Source organism: Notolepis coatsorum (assembly GCF_963971535.1).
Source record: "Notolepis coatsorum genome assembly, chromosome: 2".
In the NCBI taxonomy this organism is placed as follows: Eukaryota; Metazoa; Chordata; class Actinopteri; order Aulopiformes; family Paralepididae; genus Notolepis; species Notolepis coatsorum.
Window position 1 is genome coordinate 84,884,801 of NC_140166.1, and position 17,800 is coordinate 84,902,600.

At 44.8% G+C, this 17,800-nt stretch overlaps 1 protein-coding gene across 1 annotated transcript in view; it reads right to left on the bottom strand.

Moving 5' to 3' along the window:
- The window catches only part of dennd2b (DENN domain containing 2B), a 112,858-nt gene that overhangs the window by 54,579 nt on the left and 40,479 nt on the right, over positions 1-17,800 (bottom strand). The window contains exons 2-4 of the mRNA XM_084308247.1: positions 16,753-16,854; positions 8,498-9,796; positions 1,812-1,960 (exon numbers count right to left, since the gene is read on the bottom strand). Of these exons, the coding sequence (XP_084164373.1) occupies positions 1,812-1,960; positions 8,498-9,796; positions 16,753-16,826 (1,522 nt within the window). The 5' untranslated portion in view covers positions 16,827-16,854. The remainder of the gene's footprint in view (positions 1-1,811; positions 1,961-8,497; positions 9,797-16,752; positions 16,855-17,800) is intronic.

Here is a 17,800-nt window from a genome sequence, read left to right on the forward strand (position 1 = left end):
TGCCTGGAAGGACTGGCACTCTCCCTGCCTGGCAGAACTGGCACTTTCCCTGCCTGGCAGAACTGGCACTTTCCCTGCCTGGCAGAACTGGCACTTTCCCTGCCTGGAAGGACTGGCACTTCACTGCCTGGAAGGACTGGCACTTCACTGCCTGGAAGGACTGGCACTTTCACTGCCTGGAAGGACTGGCACTTCACTGCCTGGAACAACTGGCACTTCACTGCCTGGAAGGACTGGCACTTCACTGCCTGGAAGGACTGGCACTTCACTGCCTGGAAGAACTGGCACTTCACTGCCTGGAAGGACTGGCACTTCACTGCCTGGAAGGACTGGCACTCTCCCTGCCTGGAAGGACTGGCACTCTCCCTACCTGGAAGGACTGGCACCTTCCCTGCCTGGAAGGACTGGCACTTCACTGCCTGGAAGAACTGGCACTTTCCCTGCCTGGGCAGAACTGGCACTTTCCCTGCCTGGAAGAACTGGCACCTTCACTGCCTGGAAGAACTGGCACTTTCCCTGCCTGGAAGGACTGGCACTTCACTGCCTGGAAGGACTGGCACTTCCCCTGCCTGGGCAGAAGGCCTTGTCATTTCCCAGCGGAAAGGAATTTGGCTTTTAAACATGCCCAGTATTTCATAGACTCACTTTGTCACTCTGAGGCCAGAGAACTATATGAGTTGGCCCCGCTTTACTATATAAAGACACAAAACTATGTCCGTGAAAACAGCAGCGTGTGAGGAGCCACGTCGGACGAGCACAACGCGTCGACAACACAGCGAGCTGCGGAGGTTTCTTGGACAGAGGCGCGTTTTCTTTACGGCTGCGTGATTTTGATCTTCTTCCACTCTATTAACTTTGGATGTAGAGAAACGAAGATGAAAGCAAAGTACAGGGGTTAAAGTACAGACGCTCAGATTTAATTTATGGGTATTTGTCATACAATGAAATCTAATTAGTTTGATTTGTTGACTGAGAAAGCACCAGAGTTTACGGTGCACTTCTGAAGTTCTGCGTGTTGCACATTTCTGACGACATTTAGAAAATCTATTTGCCCAAATAGGCTACTTTTTGGCACGTTTGAATCGGTGAAACTATGCAGAGAAAGCGTAGCGCACAGTGACTCTTTAACTTTCCAGAACAGATGAAAAGCTGTCTGTGCTTTAACCTCATAGTCACTGTATCATTTTAGATGAGAAGATAAGAGCAGAGTGTCACCGTCCAGTTAGGAGCTATAATCACTCACAAGGCTGCAGAGCGTACGAGTTAAATGATCATCGGTGCTCAAGTTGAGCTTTAGCATAGCTAAACTGTGTAACTATATAACTGTCAAATCCTCTAGCCACAACCAAATTATGATTTATTCAAGGGAAGTGAAGAATGACAAGAATATTAAAGACATACAGTAGGATGGTGAGGAGAATGAGTAAATCTGATTTAATATTCTTAGAACGTCACAATACCAGGTTTAATACCCTCCAGCGGCCACAGGTTTCGCCCTAGGAGGCTGACATTGGGCATGAAGGTCAAGTGTGTGTGTGTGTGTGTGTGTGTGTGTGTGTGTGTGTGTGTGTGTGTGTGTGTGTGTGTGTGTGTGTGTGTGCATGCCAATTGGCTAAAGGGGGGGGTCGCAACGGGAGAGGCCTATCGCAAAAAGGCCGCAGCTATTGCAAATCTGCGCTTGTTTAAAAAAGAAATACACTATAGCCTACATAACATAAACAAACTAAAGAACCCAGGGTCCAGATCACATAACCCAGGAGGCCACGCCCCCTACCAAGCGTCTCCATGGTCCTCTACGGTGTCACGCTTACCCACTATGTCCTCATAGGTGTTCTCCTCTAAAGTGCTTTTGGAACTGGGCCGACTGCGGGTCTCCGTGGCGACGGTGCCGTTCTCCGTGGGCGAGGACGACGGGTACGAGGACGGCACGCTCGCGGCGTCCTCCGACTCACAGGACTCCCTGGAAAGAGAAAGCAAAAAAAGGGGAAGGGGGGGGAGGCAGTAAGTAGGAGGGCAGACAGAGGAGAGAGAGATCAACAGGAAATAAGGATCAGGGGAAAAGAAGAGAGGAAAGGTCTTCCAAGTGGTGACAGTAGTAGAGGACAGTCCAGAAGGTCTGACTTACGCCTAGCATAGCGTCTTCCACTGGCCGATTACCGTGAGAAAAGGACCACCTCAGTAGATAAAAAGGAAACTCCTAATGTTCAGAGGAACACCAAAATATGTCCCAACCCACAGCTGCAGCCCGGAAAGCTAAAGCTGCCAATTATAAAAGACCCGGGGAGAAGCGCGGAGAGGCACATGGGACACTAGCTGTGGAGAAACACCAATCTAATAATGCGAACAGTAACGTATTCGCTCTAATCGGAAAGTCACTCTTGATAGTCCACAGCTAAACAGAACATGTATTTCTGACTAGGCCTGTGTGCTGTTGGATGCTGTGCGTCTGGTTGGGTGGGAGGTCCGTTACGTTTGGTGCCGTGAACTCACTCGTATCTTTCCAGTAGGCGACGCATGGCTTTACAGTGTGGTCTTGGAACTGCAGCACGAGCCACAAGAATGTTAAACACAGAGTCCAAGTCGGGGACATTAAGAAGGACCTCCCCCGCTCATCAGGAAGATGGCCTTGCTCATTGGACTAAACATGCCGGGTTCCGAAGGCCATTCGAAGGGGATAAGGAACGAGGACTGTAAACAATAGAGTATTCAGCTATAATGGCATTATATATTATTATGTACGCAGTATACAGTATGTATGTACTGTGTGTATGTATGTTTGTATTAACACGTATCCTTTGAATGTATTCTGGTATTTTATAATATGCATATTTTTCTATTTTTGTATGTTTGATTTTAGGGGAAGTTCTTGATAAGCCTCTAGGCTTCTAACTTCTCCTTCACAATCGTTATAACTTATTATGTATTGTTTTTACTTCTGTTTAACTGTGTTAATAAACAAACAAACAAACAAACAAACAAACAAACAAACAAACAAACAAACAATGGCTACATATTACAGAACATAACAAAGAAGGATGGGCACTTCACTATCCGTGCATGTCTTCCAGACTGAAGGAAGCTAGTGGTGATGCAGCATTAGAAAGAAGAAGGTGCTGCTTGGATGGTGTTGAAACAACCCTTTTTTTGAGGCCTCGAGCATGTATAGAGCTGGGTAACCTGAGATGTTAGTACAGTATGAAACATTAATAATGGGAAGATAAACGAGGTGTCTACTGTAAGACGCTTTTTAATTACCCTATTTAGGTGTTGTCCTTTTGAGAAACTATATCACACATGAGAAGAGAAGTGGAAGACAATCTTTCATCTTATTTTTCAACTTTATACCTAATCCGAGCTGTTGAGGACTAATTCATGTTTTTAGTTTCATGAGAATAGCAAGTTCTGTGTAAATCAGACCTTTGCAGTGTTGGGCAAGTTACTTTTAAAAAGTAACTAGTTACTAGTTACTTCTTCCAAAAAGTAACTAAATTACTTACTCAGTTACAAATTATAAAAGTAACTAGTTTTTACATAAACAACATACACAAATCTAAACTATTTTAATGTTGCTGTGGGACTAAGTGAGACTAGCCTCCAATCAAATGCCATGTATATGTAGATATTATAATTACTATGTTTATATAGTGGATCATACAAATACAAACACAATAGATTAGGGGTGTAACGGTACACAGAAGCCACGGTTCGGTACGTACCTCGGTATTGGGGTCACGGTTCGGTACGAGTTCGGTACAACAGGGAATTTATTTTTATAATTATTATTATTAATATAATACATTTTTTTAATAACTTTTTTTTTATATATTATATTTATGATCATTATTATAATTATTATTATTAAATAGAATAATTTTATATAGGCTTGCCGTGGTAGTCAGTGATTCTGGTGTCATTCTGTGTTCAGGCATCCAGAGTAAATTAATTGCCTACTGCCCCTTTAACAACTTATAGGCTTGGTAAGTTTCACTTTCCCTTCTAGAGAGGATTTAACTGCACGAGACTAAATACTAGAGAACAGATGACATATTACAACAATGGCAGAGGATTATTTGGATTTAACTGGAGAGGAGCTCAGATGATCAGTCCGAAAAAGTATGTTTATTTTTTTTATTTGATCAGCGTGAGTCCAATGTTGCTGTTGTTGTTTGTTGGCGACATGTGTGTGTGTGTGTGTGTGTTTCTGCGATGCGCGACGTGTGTGTGTGTGTGTGTGTGTGTCGGCGATGCGCGGCGTGTGTGTGTGTGTGTGTGTTGGCGATGCGCGGCTTGTGTGTGTGTGTTGGCGATGCGCGGCGTGTGTGTGTGTTGGCGCAGAGATCTGTCTGATGAATAAAACTGCTTCAATCATAGTAACGCGGCGGCATTTTTTGGCAGTAACGGTAACGGCGTTATTAAGATTGGAAGAGTAATCCGTTAGATTACTCGTTACTGAAAAAACTAACGCCGTTAGTAACGCCGTTATTTATAACGCCGTTATTCCCATCACTGCAGACAAGTAATGAATAGTTTCCTGTGTTTTTCAGAAATGTGATTGGATCTCCCGGTCGTTTGGCCTAACAATTATCTAAAATGACACATTTTAAGATGTTAGACGGAATAAATTTGATGAGAATCAGGTGAACAGGCTAGGGGGAGTAGGGAAAGAAGTGTTTTTCCAATAATTCCAGGTGGGTTAAGTACTTCTATTCTATTCACATAATATATGCTTACTACATGTATCTATTGCTCCTATGTCCACCCACCACAAACACACAAACTGTCTAACGCCTGTCCCCGTCTCCCTGTCTCTCTGTGAGTGGATGTCTCGTGGTGATGGCCAAGATGATACGATCCTCTCTACGTCACCCCCATACTTCAAATGGATCCGGACGGAATACATACTTGTGTGCAAACGAAATATGACTGATATTTTGAGCTCCGAGCCTTGACATTTAGCCTTTATCCTATTTTCATACTAGCTGTGTTTTATTACACGTATATGTACATATACCAACTATTCGCCAGTTTTATTCTCCACCCATCGATCCTCCATAGCAACACTACTATCACCGACATCCAAGAAGGGGGATCCCCCCTTGAATGGCCATTCTAAGATTTCTCTCCTCCACATCGCCTGTGGTGCTTTTTTTTGTGAGTTTTTCCTTACCTTCGCTGGGGTATGTCTGGGACTAGCGTTGCATTTATTTATTTATTTTACATTTATTTTGGATTTCCTGGTGATTTTTTGTTGTTGTTTTTTTTACTTATTGTGATGTTTCTTCTTGACTTGTTTTACTCATTCCCCACCAACGACGAGTATACTCGTTATTGGCCGCCAATTGAATAATGCCAACAATGAGTATACTCGTTATTTGATCGTTATTTCTTTTATTCGCTATTTCCATTCATAAATCATCCAGGAAGGCTGTGGTACCATATGTAATGTGTCTGAGATCGCAAAGGTCCAATACCGCGCCTGGTGGTATGCAGCCGATGTTGCACTTCCTTTGTGACTCTGTGTATCATTGAAATTCCTCCGGGTGGAGTTTTCGAGTAGCCTGGACCGAAGGGTATACCCGATTTTCGGGACGCCCAATTAATTATGCTGTGAGGGGTTATGGCGTAAGCCAAATGGACATACGATCTAGTAGATGGCAATCAAATAATTGGAATATTTTTTTTGGAATCTCATCGGCCACAGGTAAGAGCAATTTAACGTCAATTTCAGCTTGGTAGTGCATTGTTTTCATAGCCATCGCCCTGATCAATGCTGTTGTACTAACGAATGCCGTTATTGACAATCAATTAATCAGAAACTACCTTTCATGAATGCATGATGGAACATAATATACCGATCATATGCATTTACATTTTTTATTGTAGCATGTATAGGGACGAAATGCCAATGGATTAAGTATAATATGCATCGCATAATACTAGCCTCCCAGGAATTACCCTAAGCCGCTCTAAAACCATACTTATATTCACCACGGTATAAAACGGGAATGTATGGATGGAAAAAATATTACTTTTTCACATCTTGAACGATAGATACTCGATGTCAAATGGGCCATAGTATTGCATACATAGCTATATTATTTAAATAGTTATAGCCCTGCAAACAAGGTGAGCGACTCCCATCGTTTACAGCTGTGGCGGTAGCTACTACAGGATGAGGCTAATCCGTGGCGTCCAATGAGTTAAAGAAGACTTGTCTGGCCCATATTCGAGATACACTAATTCAAATATTGAAAGTTTGGCCAATTAAAAAATATTTAAATGAATGTTATTAGAGGTATCGCGTTCAAAACATGACGGTTTGGACTCATGGGGGCACTAGAGGAAAGGTCATGGGGTCACCAAAATCAACAGGCTTCTTCCTCTAGGGGTCAAGAATGTACACAGCAAATTTGAAAAGATTTGAATGAAAGCTATTGGAGATACACTAATTCGATAATTGAAGATTTGGACTGATGGTGACACTAGAGGAAAAGGCATGGGGTCAAAACCAATAGAGTTCACCCTACAGGGGTTATAAATGGAATGAAAGCTATTCCAAGTGAAGGCACCCACGCAAAAAATCTGCGGCGGTGGCAGCAGTCAGGGTAAATCCACAATATCCCTGACACTGTCATTTGGGGATATAACTACTGTAGAGTAAAGCGCAACCAGCCTATTATACTAGAACTGGACACAGAAGCCAATAACCTACCAGAAATACAGTCACATCACCAAGAAAAGCAAAAGCCATGCCTGTCATCCTAATACCCGAGAAGACTTCTCTGCACATGTTAAGACGTGTCAAACTTCAAGGAAAATAAATGATCTGCTGTCAAATGTAGAGCTCCTAAGGGGTCTAAAAAAACATGGCCCCTGTGTTTTTACTGCAGCGGGCGTTGTTCACGTAGCGCCGTGTAGGAAGCAACGTAAACCAGCGCCTCCAGCTCCCCGGGGCTGTTCTCAGGAAGAGCGCCACACACGCTGCACTGTCTAAAGAGAGTTCACCATGCATGGACTAATGAAGTCAAAGCTAAAAACAGGCATTCAAATTGTGTGAACCGATGCATTCCCACTAGGGCTGTCTTAAATACTTCGAAGCTTCGTTCGATGGGCATGGGATTCGAATATGAAAATAAAATTGCAAGATCAACTCTGCCTCTCTTTGTTAACACTTTGGCTGCCATGGGTTAAATTCATTATCAACCGTAGGTTGCCGGCTCTATTTGTCTATAGAGAAAGTCCCCTTCTTTGCAGGGCTATAACTTTTTAAATTCTATTGCTACATTGCCATTATTAGGGCCCATTCAAAGTCCTATATGTATTGTTCATTGTGTAGCAACGTTAAACTTTTTCATTCACATATTCATAGTAAAGTATGGTCTAATGTATAAGTATGTTTTCATCTCTTTCTGCAGCTTTCTCCAGAACGTGATCTATAGCCCCAAATACATTATATTGATGATGCAATACAGTTTTATGGCAATCAGCGCGATATAAAAAATTCCAACTAGACGTACTTCTAGAAGTTACTACACGTCATCTGATGTTGACCGGATGGGCTAGGGGGCGTTTATAATTCCGTGGGCAGCGTTATACCAATCATCTAATGTGGGTCAAATGTTGATAATAGCAGTTAGTATCGAAGACGGTAACTTTACACGCTAAAACTCACCCCAGTCTCCGCGCGCCATTGGGCGATCATCGTAGAGTAGAAATTTTATCATTATGGGATGTAGATTTACCCGGTCCATCTCCAGCTTGTATAATGGTATATACGTCCAAATCATGTTGTTTATCGAGTTATTGGCAATCGATCGCTATGTAGTGTGTCGAGATCGAGTCCCGGGACCTATTAGCTAGTGCCCGGAAGTAATACGGCCGTCCAGCACAACCTCTACGGCACTTCCTATTAAGCGATTGCGCCGATCGGCCACCAGATGGCGCTCCTGAACCGCCAGAGAGCTCAGTGGGTCCTCCTGGTGGATCTCAGGCCAGCGGAGGGGACATATGAATCCGATCCCAGATTTTTGAAATATTGATATTAAAGACGCTGTAAGGCGTCTTCGGCAACTTGAGCATGGCCGGGAATGACGTGTTTAGGCGTTTCCCGGCACCCAAAGTGTTAATTACAACAAGCAATGCTGTTTATTATTTAAGATGAGGTCGGACTCGGCACTGACAGATTTGTGTTCATTGTGCTGCTTTTATAAAGCCTCAAATGACGGCTTACAATATTTCATGAAAGTTTTTCGTTTGTCTAAGATTTAAAAAGGTTTAAACTTTACAGCAGTGACAAAGTTGAACAAAGTGCTGTACAAGTCCCACAACATAAAAAAGAAAAAAGAAGAAAAAAAAAGATTTCTTTTAAAAAATTAATAATATTTTTATTTATTTTTTAATCTCGAAGCTTCGAATAATTTTATTTTTTTAAATTCGAAGGTCAGCCCTAATTCCCACTTCAACACATCCCTGCAGAACATTGGCATTCTTGTCTCACCTATCCTGGAGTCTCCGGGGGGGGCTCCCCTCCGCCGTGGGGGTTCGTGTCACGGTGGGGGCCGGGGTCGAGGGCAAGGGCGGGGGGGACTCAGCGGCTCTGCCGGGAGGTAGTCCATTGGTTGAAAAAATGCCCTTCTGGTTTCGCTTGGCATCGTACTCAAAAGTGCGTTTGGGTTTGGGCAGGGGGTTGACTGGGGCACCCCCGGCGGGGGTCTGTGGGCTGGCGGGCTCCGGACTCTCAGACCGCGCTGAGCTCACGCTGAACCTCTGTCTGAGTTTAGAAAGCTTATCAGAGACCAGGAGGACGTCTGGTTCTGTGGCCACCGAGCAGATACTGCTACGCTTACTAGTGCATGCGCTGTCCAAGTCCTCGAGTCCGCCCATCATGAAAGACCTCTGCCTCGTCTTGTCTGGAGCGTAGCAGTTGTCCAGATATTGTGGCGGGGCCTGGCCTGGGCTTTCCTTCAAGACCTGCTCTATCTTTTGTATCCTATTGAGGACCGCCGACTTCTCCTTCCGAGCAGACAAGGAGCGAAGGTATATTCCGGAAGCGTCCGTTTTGCCGAGCCTCTTCTGAAAGCGTCCCGGGCCTTCTTTGTCCGCGGCGGTCTCCTCCTCCTCAGTCTCCGTGTAGGAACACTCTGAGAACGCCGTGCTCATTCTCCGGATCCCCTTGAAGTCAAAGGTCTTCTCGCTGCAGGGAGAGGAGATCAGGCTGGGACAGCCCTCGCTGCCCCCCACTCGCTCACCTGGCCTTTTCTCCAGACACAGGCTCATCCTAGGCAGACTCACCCTCCGACATTCCCATTCCGAGATCTTCTTGCGGATGGCGGCGGAGGAAGCGCCCGTTGCCGTGCGGCTGAGGGAGAGGGCGCGCTTGTGGCCCTGGGCGGGGGAGGGTCCCAGCGAGAGGGTACTCCAGCTCAGGGACCTACCGTTAAGTCCGTCCGCTTCGGGGAGCTCCTCGTGTCTCAGGGTCTCCTTCTGCTCCTGGGCACCGTGACTTTCCTCTTGTACCTGGCCCGGAGCCGAGGGCTTGTAGATGGAGAGCTTGTTCTCCAGGCAGCCGATGCTATTGCACTTGGTGAGTCGGCTGTGGGAGTCAAAGTCGGAAGAGGGAGAGGCGCCACTGCACAGGGTAGTGGTCCTGCTGCTCCAGCCGCCGTGGCCCAATAGCCTGCCGTCGGTCCTGACGTACCTGCTCTGCTTCCCAGAGTCCTCGCTGTCTCTGAGAAGAGGCTGGTGGCACCGCCCCTGGTTGGCCCAGAGAATGGGAGGCGGGGACGTGGACTGGCACCTGAGACAAAACAGAAAGAGAGAGGAGTGTGTTGGGGGGAGAGGCTGTCAGAAATCTAACAATAAGATTACCATGGATGAAAAAATACCTTCAAGCTCATTAAACATCAATAGCTTGAAAGAGGCTAGGGCAGTATAGGTTTAATCCGTTAATCTTTCATCAATTTAATCCTGTAGGTTTGTACATTGAGAGGAACGAAACGTGGATTATCGCCATCTCAGGTATGTTCAGCTTTTAGGGTGATTAATTGTTTCTTTCCAAGTTTATGGAAGGAAAATAAATGACATAAATGAAAAACAACTTAAGAAAAGAAAAAAGAGAGAAAAGCTTTAAGAATGACCTTAAAGTTCTAAATGTATTTCTAAGATAATAGCCGTCATAAAACCTTTGACCACTTATGTAAAATAACCAATGGAAAATACCCAGTCATTTGACATAACTTTGGCAAACGTGAAATCCAAATCAAAGCCAAAACAAATACAGATCTATGCTTAAAAAATCCATGTGTGGATTCCCCCCCCCATAATTAAAATGATTTGGGGGGAGAATTTATGTGGACCCCACACACATAAAGCCTTGGGAATCCACTACACAAGAGAAAGAGATATACAGCCTTACCTCAGCCAGTATCACTGTTCCACTCTAGTCCTCAGAGCTTTTCTCCCTCTATGACCCTTCGCCTGCTGCCAACTGACTGTACAAAACGCGTTGCCAGTCCCATGCTCACTGCTGACTACACCAGCGGCATCCGCACGCACTCCTTTTCGCCCTTCGCTGCGGGACCTCACTCGAGGCTTCCAGAGACGAGACTGACTTTTCCTTACAGCTCCCAGACACCTAAAAACACTCATCATCTTTTCAGGAACTCTGTCACGACTTGGCAACGTGCTGACTCTTGCGAAATATCTGATGTCAGCCACGGTTAGAATAACAAGCGCTGGGACAGGCAGGAGAGCTGAGGGATGGTGATGCAGGGATGCAGGTTGGGACAGATCTCACTTCACACCTCGTGCCCTGCCCTGTTTCCCACACCACGGTTTGGGGAGATGGCTGCAACACCTGGGGAGCTGCAGGCTCTACCTGGCTGGGATTCTACTCTGCGCACACCGACTCACTCACGTCCTTTTCCAAGAGAATCCAGCGCCTCCAGGTGACGATACACGAGGGAGCATTTCTGCCCATGTTTTAGTATCAGATTACTCTTTCCTTGAGCCTCCTCTAGGCTCCAACACAGTTAACACAGTAAGTGCATCTAAAAAACTGTCAAGATTTTTTTTTTATCTTCACTATCGGTTTCTTGCATTGGGCCTCTTTTTTTCGAGCAAAATATGAGTGAATCTGTCTGGAAATCTCAGAGAGAATGGTTCACATGAGCATTAAGTAATCTTAATCGTCAATATTTTCAGATACATATATACATAAACATATTATCATTTAAAATGAACAAATCTCTTGTCCTCTTTGTGGGGTGTTTCCCACCACTTATTAGACTTGTTTAATTTGAGACCTATGTGTAATGTAAACAAATCAACCAAGGCGCTTTTAATTTCATTACAGACCATAGTTTAAAAAGACACAACAACATTTTGGGAAATTTGCTTACCGTCTTCTCCAGAGAGAGACAAGAAGATAGATGCCAGTTTCCTCTCTGTGCGTTCAGTAGAAAGCTATTGATTGGTCAATCTGGTGGGAACTTTCTGGACCAGGCGCCAAATTTGAAGAAGAATAGAGTGCTTCCCTAACCTAGTCCCAGGCTGCGGCAGTGTTAAGGTGTAGGCGCTAAGACCAACCCATTGAATTAAGCTCGAATCTTATTGGCTAATAATATGTGAGACCCTAACCCTAACCCAGGAGGGAGAAAATTATTATAACACAGAGATGAAAAAGAATGATTTTATTAATTATTGTAAACTATAATTTTTTTTTTAAATATTCTTATTTTTTTATATATATATTTTTGGGGAAGCTTGGCTTCCCTTGGCCCGCATGAATATTCGCCACTGTTGATTGATTGATTGAAAACTTTAATTAACAGATTGCAGAATGGGTACAGTACAGTACAGCTCAATACACACAATTGTTAAGGGGATGCAGACCAGAGAAACACTTTCATCTTGTTTACATCAGGGTCCCCCATTTTCAATTCATAATGACATTTATGACATACACAACATACAGATATACAGATATAAAAATCTAATCTGATCATCTAATCTAATCATGACATTTATGACAACATGACATACAGATATACTATCTGGCTGCACGTTAGCCTAGCTTAGCACAATGAATGGAAGCGGACAGTGCCGGTTAGCCTAGGCATTGTCCAACTAACACCTCTCCCGATGGCTAACCGGCCATGTTCGCTTCCATTCATTGTGCTAAGCTAGGCTAACATGCAGCCAGATAGCTTTCTACTGAACGCACAGAGAGGAAACTGGTATCTATCTTCTTGTCTCTCCCTGGAGAAGACGGTAAGCTAATTTCCCAAATGTTGCCGTGTTCCTTTAAGTATTATATTAACTGTGGTAAGAAAGGACTTTGCAGTTGATTCAAATATTAATCATAAACTGCATCAACCAATTCATGGGTTAAATTTGAATGATGCAAACTGTAAAAACAGGAGAGACTAGGCCATTTGAGGACAATGTGTACTATAAAATAAAACAACAAAAGATCCAGGAACATGGTGAAGACCATCTGGTTCTGGTTTTACCCAGAGTTACTCTGATGCAACAATTGTATCTTAGGAGAACACAGAGCCAAGCCCGGGTTGGACTAATATCAATGATACATCCCAAGTTTGGACCGAAGAACCAAACCTCCTTCAGAAATAACATCCTTCCCTGATGTAGTCGGATGTAGTTTGATCGCTGCAACAAGGGACCTACAAATTGATCCACACGGTAACTTCACAAGAGTAATTCTCTGCAACTGTTGCTCTACAGAGAGTAGAGAAGTGGACATACTTTATTATTATTATTATTAAGCATACTTATATATTTTATTATTTTTATTAAGGCAGGTCCTTCAACAGACACAACAAAAACTGCTTTGGCAGCTAAGGAATTAGATTTGCTGGTGAAGTTCAGAACCCATAATAATGCATAATGCAGGACCTGTCGCAGAGGGCTTTAATTGGCATGCAATTATCCTCAATGTTAGCGGTTAGCACACACGGTTAGCACACACACACCATGCATTGTTTTTGTAGGATTACCGATGCAATTCTCCTCTGCGCTTAACCCATCCCGTCGTCCTCCCCCCCCAAGGGCAGCCGGGAGCAGACGAGGGCTGTGGCGTGAGCCACGCCCGGGGACCATCCAAGTGCTCCTGCCAGTCTTCGTCACGGACGCGACAGCATTAGCGATCTGTTTGCATGTTTTTCCATTGGGTTTCTCTTATCGGGGGGGGGGGGGGGGAACCCTTGCGAGCACGGGGGGAGAACATGCAAACTCCACACAGAAAGGCCTGGGAGATACCCCACCTGGGTACCTGGCATCGCGGAAACCTGGTCCCCAAGCGGGAATCGAACCCTGGACCTTCTTGCTGTGAGGCGACAGTGTTAACCACTACACCACCATGCCACTTGTCACCATTATGGCTTATTGCCGGAAAGGTTATCTGCATGCCTTGCTATTAATGACTCACTACTGTGAACTAGTGTTAAATGTAATTACAGTAAAACCTGAACCCTCTGAGGTCGCCAAACCCGGGGGGGGGGGAATGTCCGAATGTCACTCCACAAGTTGAAACTGGGTCACTCAGCAAGTTGAATACTCTTATTCTTACTCATATTACATTGACTTTGATTATATATATATATATATATATATTATATATATATATATTTTTTTTTTACAAGTCGATTATTAATTTCAATATAGAATATTCGTTGACAGCCCTACAAGTACAGTTTGTTACTGCACACTACATCACCCCTGAGTGGAACATAGAAAGCCAAACTTTCCCCCACTGTACCAAATACCTGTACCGAACCGTGACTTCAAAACCGAGGTACGTACTGAAACGTGGTTTTTGTGTACCGTTACACCCCTACTTCCTTCTCACAGAAAGTAAAACAAGGACCGGATTCTTCTCCAGTCAGGGCTTGGTGGGACCGGGGTGGGACCGGCCTCTGTGAGGGCTGTTTTTCTGGCTGCCAGGAACAAGCCAGTTAAAAATCAAGCCCAGCGCTGGCAGTGGAAGGCCTCAGCTGGGCTGACCACACATGCATGGAGATGAGAGCCAGTGACAGCCTAGTTCCTCGCTCCCACTCCTTTCAGTGTATTTCACCGCAGACCACTTCCTGTTTGCTGACCATACCAATACAGGATGGGCGCCAGCAACCTAGATAAATACACATTGAGAGAAAGAGAGAGCACCCACTATCATCCCCTTTCTAACATCCACTGTAGAATCACAAGGCTTCCTTCCTCTTAGTGTGGATTATTCAATTTCCTTTGACGTTACTATTCAGATTAATTTACATGAATCAGATTCATATTAAATATTTTTTTTGTATCCACTTTTTTCTCTTATTTTTCTATTTTTCTCCCATCCCAATTCCGCTGTGCCAATTCTCCCCTCCCCTGTCTTGAATGTTGCTCGCATATGCCCCCCACTGGCCGGTTGTAGGGAGGATAGAAGCCTTGCATCACGTGTCCCCTCCGATACACGAGGAGGCAGCCTGTCACATCTTTTCACCTGCCCAGCGCGGACTCTCATTGGCGAGGTGTAACGTGTGGGAGGCTCACACTACCCCCGCCATTTCCTGTCTCTGCTGTGCAGGCGTCCCCAACCGACCTGTAGGAGTCGCTGTCCACAACGTCCAGATTACCACCCATCGACTTCCACCCGCTGACTCTGCCAATTGAGTTAGTATGACGGCTGGCCCAAGCCGGAGGCAACGCCGACAGCCGGAGTCGAACCCGGTGTCTCTTGCGTAGGTGACGAGCGCAATGTCCGCTGCGCCACCCAGCCGCCCTAGATTCATATAAAATCTTAAGATTGTTTTCTTAATTATAATTTTTTCTTTTATTTATTTGTTTATTTGGACGGCACAATGCAAAATTTTTACACTGTGGAGTGTAAAAACTGCCGGATTTAGCACAAGGCTCATTTCCATCCGTTGTCCCCAAACATAAAAACAGGACTCATAGAAACAGTAAGAAATGTACAAATACATAAAAACAGGACACATAAAAACAGTAAAAAAAACTTACAAATACATAACAGTAATACAATACATATGTCACATGACTGGTTGGTCTTCAGCCATTTTTTTAGTTGCCCTCTAAAAGAAGCAAATGGTTCTTTTTTTATCTACTTTTTCTCCCCGTTTTCTATTTTTCTCCCATCCCAATTTCGTATTATCCAATTCTATCCAATTCTTGAACGTTGCTATACCATGCCTCCCACTGGTCGGCTGCAATGTGGACGAAGCCTTGCATCACGTGTCCCCTCCGGTACACGAGGAGGCAGCTGTCGCATCTTTTCACCTGCACAGCGCGATCTCTCAGTGGCGAGGAGTAACGCGTGGGAGGCTCACGCTAGGGCTGGGCGATAAAACGATAACGATAATCATTGCGATAAATTATTTCCTCGAAATAAACATGAAACGTGGTCGCAAAGTTTCGATATATCGATTTTCCAAGCTTGGATATCAGCACACGCACTAACAACCAATCAGTGAAGGAGATGGCGACAGCGAAGGAGACCCACGGTGCATCTCTGGGTAGGAAACAAGGCTGGCTAGGATCATTAGCTTGCACGCCGCTATTTTATAGTTTACGTGCGGAGTGGGTGTGTGGCGTGAATTCTGAGGGTAATGGTTAGAGTAGTGTGGGGTATGCGGTGGACGTCGTTGCAATGTATTGCGGCGGAACGGAGTATTTTAGGATGATAGTTAGTACATTGTCGTGGGATACACCGCTTGCTCTGGCTAACTGTGTCCATTCTTATAATGCATATGATCCAGTGGCGGTAGGTTGCCCCCTGGTGGAATATAATAATCTATGCACTGGGCCGTGTTTACTGCGTAGAAGAACATTCGCGGACTGATGACGACATCAACTCGGGACAAGACATTCAGTTTTGGTGGTTTGAAATCACGCGGCATAATCACAAGAAACATTCATTCAGACTGTGTTGGATATAACAAAATGGATTTATATGGATTATGGACTTGGACACATTCATGGAGAATTCAAGCCGCGGCCACAACGCTTCTCAAAGGGTTGGCTCGACACGCGACGGCTCTCCAACTCGTCTCGTAATGACATCTTCGACTCTTCGTTCTAACGCAGCAAAACAAGTGAGTCTATTAATAGCCCGTCGGCGCCGGCCATAAGAAGTTAATTAAACTTGAAAGAAATGTATATCGACGATAATTATCGATATCGAGTTATATGAAAATTATTTAATTATTTTATCACGATAACGTTTTTGGCCATATCGCCCAGCCCTAGCTCACGCTGCCCCCGATACTTCCTGATTCTGCTGTACAGGCGCACCAACCGACCTGTAGGAGTCGCTGTCCACAACGTCCAATCCCCACCCACCGGCTTTCCCACCCCCTAATACTGCCAATTGTATTAGTATGAACGACCAGCCAAGCCGGAAGCAACGCCGAGAGCTGGGCTCGAACCCAGCATCTCCTGCGTTAGTGGCGAGCGCCTTGCCCACTGCGCCACTTAGCCGCCCAGAAGCAAATGGTTCTAATGGTTGCCTTCACCCTTCCAAAACCTTATGAGCAATCACTCTTTTTTTCTCTTTCCATCTGAAGCAAGGGTTGTGTGTATGAAGTTGTGTTGTGGTGACATTTGGGGAGGTACGTCGCTCCTTTGGCTGAAAAGTGAAAATCCAATCTGAAGCAATGACTGACATGGGCTGCACCTCTGACGACATGTGACATCAGAGACCACAATGACATTCCAACTGCTGATGTCACTCACCTGTCAGGGATGTCTCTGGGAGATTTAGCCCCTCCTGCTCGAGGCGCAGCCTGGGAACTCTTGTTGGCAGTCATGCTGGTCGCCCGCGAGCCGCCCGCTCACCTGAAGGACAAAAAAACTACGGTGTGAATCACCAGGGAAAGACACATCTTTGACATTACAACATTGGTCCCTTCTAAAAAATAAATAAAAAAAATAACAAGCATGTGATTCATGATACTGCCGCAATCAATCTTGCTAGTTACTTGCTTTCCTTGATACGCACTTCAACCCGAGCACTGTATCTTTATGCAGTTATCTAGTGAGAATGTCGCGGACCAAGGAGAGCTGGAAATCTGTACGATGTCCTGTTTCAATTGGATTTACAATGGACAAGTTATATCTTATCAAAGTTGTACATTTTGACCTTTGATTATAGCACCACGGATGCCTGAATACTTTCCACAACAAAGTCGTGTTTCCGCGTCTCTGATTGGCCAGGTCATGTGACATGTACGCCCAATCGTGGGACCGCAAGTTTTTGGATGGTTAAGCTTAGGCGCTCTTTCGAAGTTGGTTAAGGTTAGAGTTTGTCTTAGAGCATAGAACGCCTGCCCTGATTCCAAACTCTAACCTTAACCAACTGCAAAATAGTCGCCTAAGCTTAACCAGTGATAAACTAGGGCGTAGGCGTTAGGTAGTTTGCAGGCTGTTCGACCCGGAAATAGGCGCAGAACTTGCCGTCCCACGATTGGCGCACATGTCACATGACCTGGCCAATCAGAGCACAAAACTCGAACGCGGAAACACAAATTTGTTGTGGAAAGTATAGACGCACCACGGATGGGTGCTCTGGCTGATTATAGCACTAGCTGATGGTCTCAGATTTAACAACAACTCTTTTCAGAAAAGTGGGAGTATTTCGTTTTTTATCTGACATTACAAAAAAATCTAAAAATAAAAATGGTTATGATCAGGGCTGAATAAAAGATGTATGACTGTTTAGACTGCATTACTCTCTGTCACATTGATCTCCTGGTTGTTCCCCACTTAGGTTATCTAACTATCG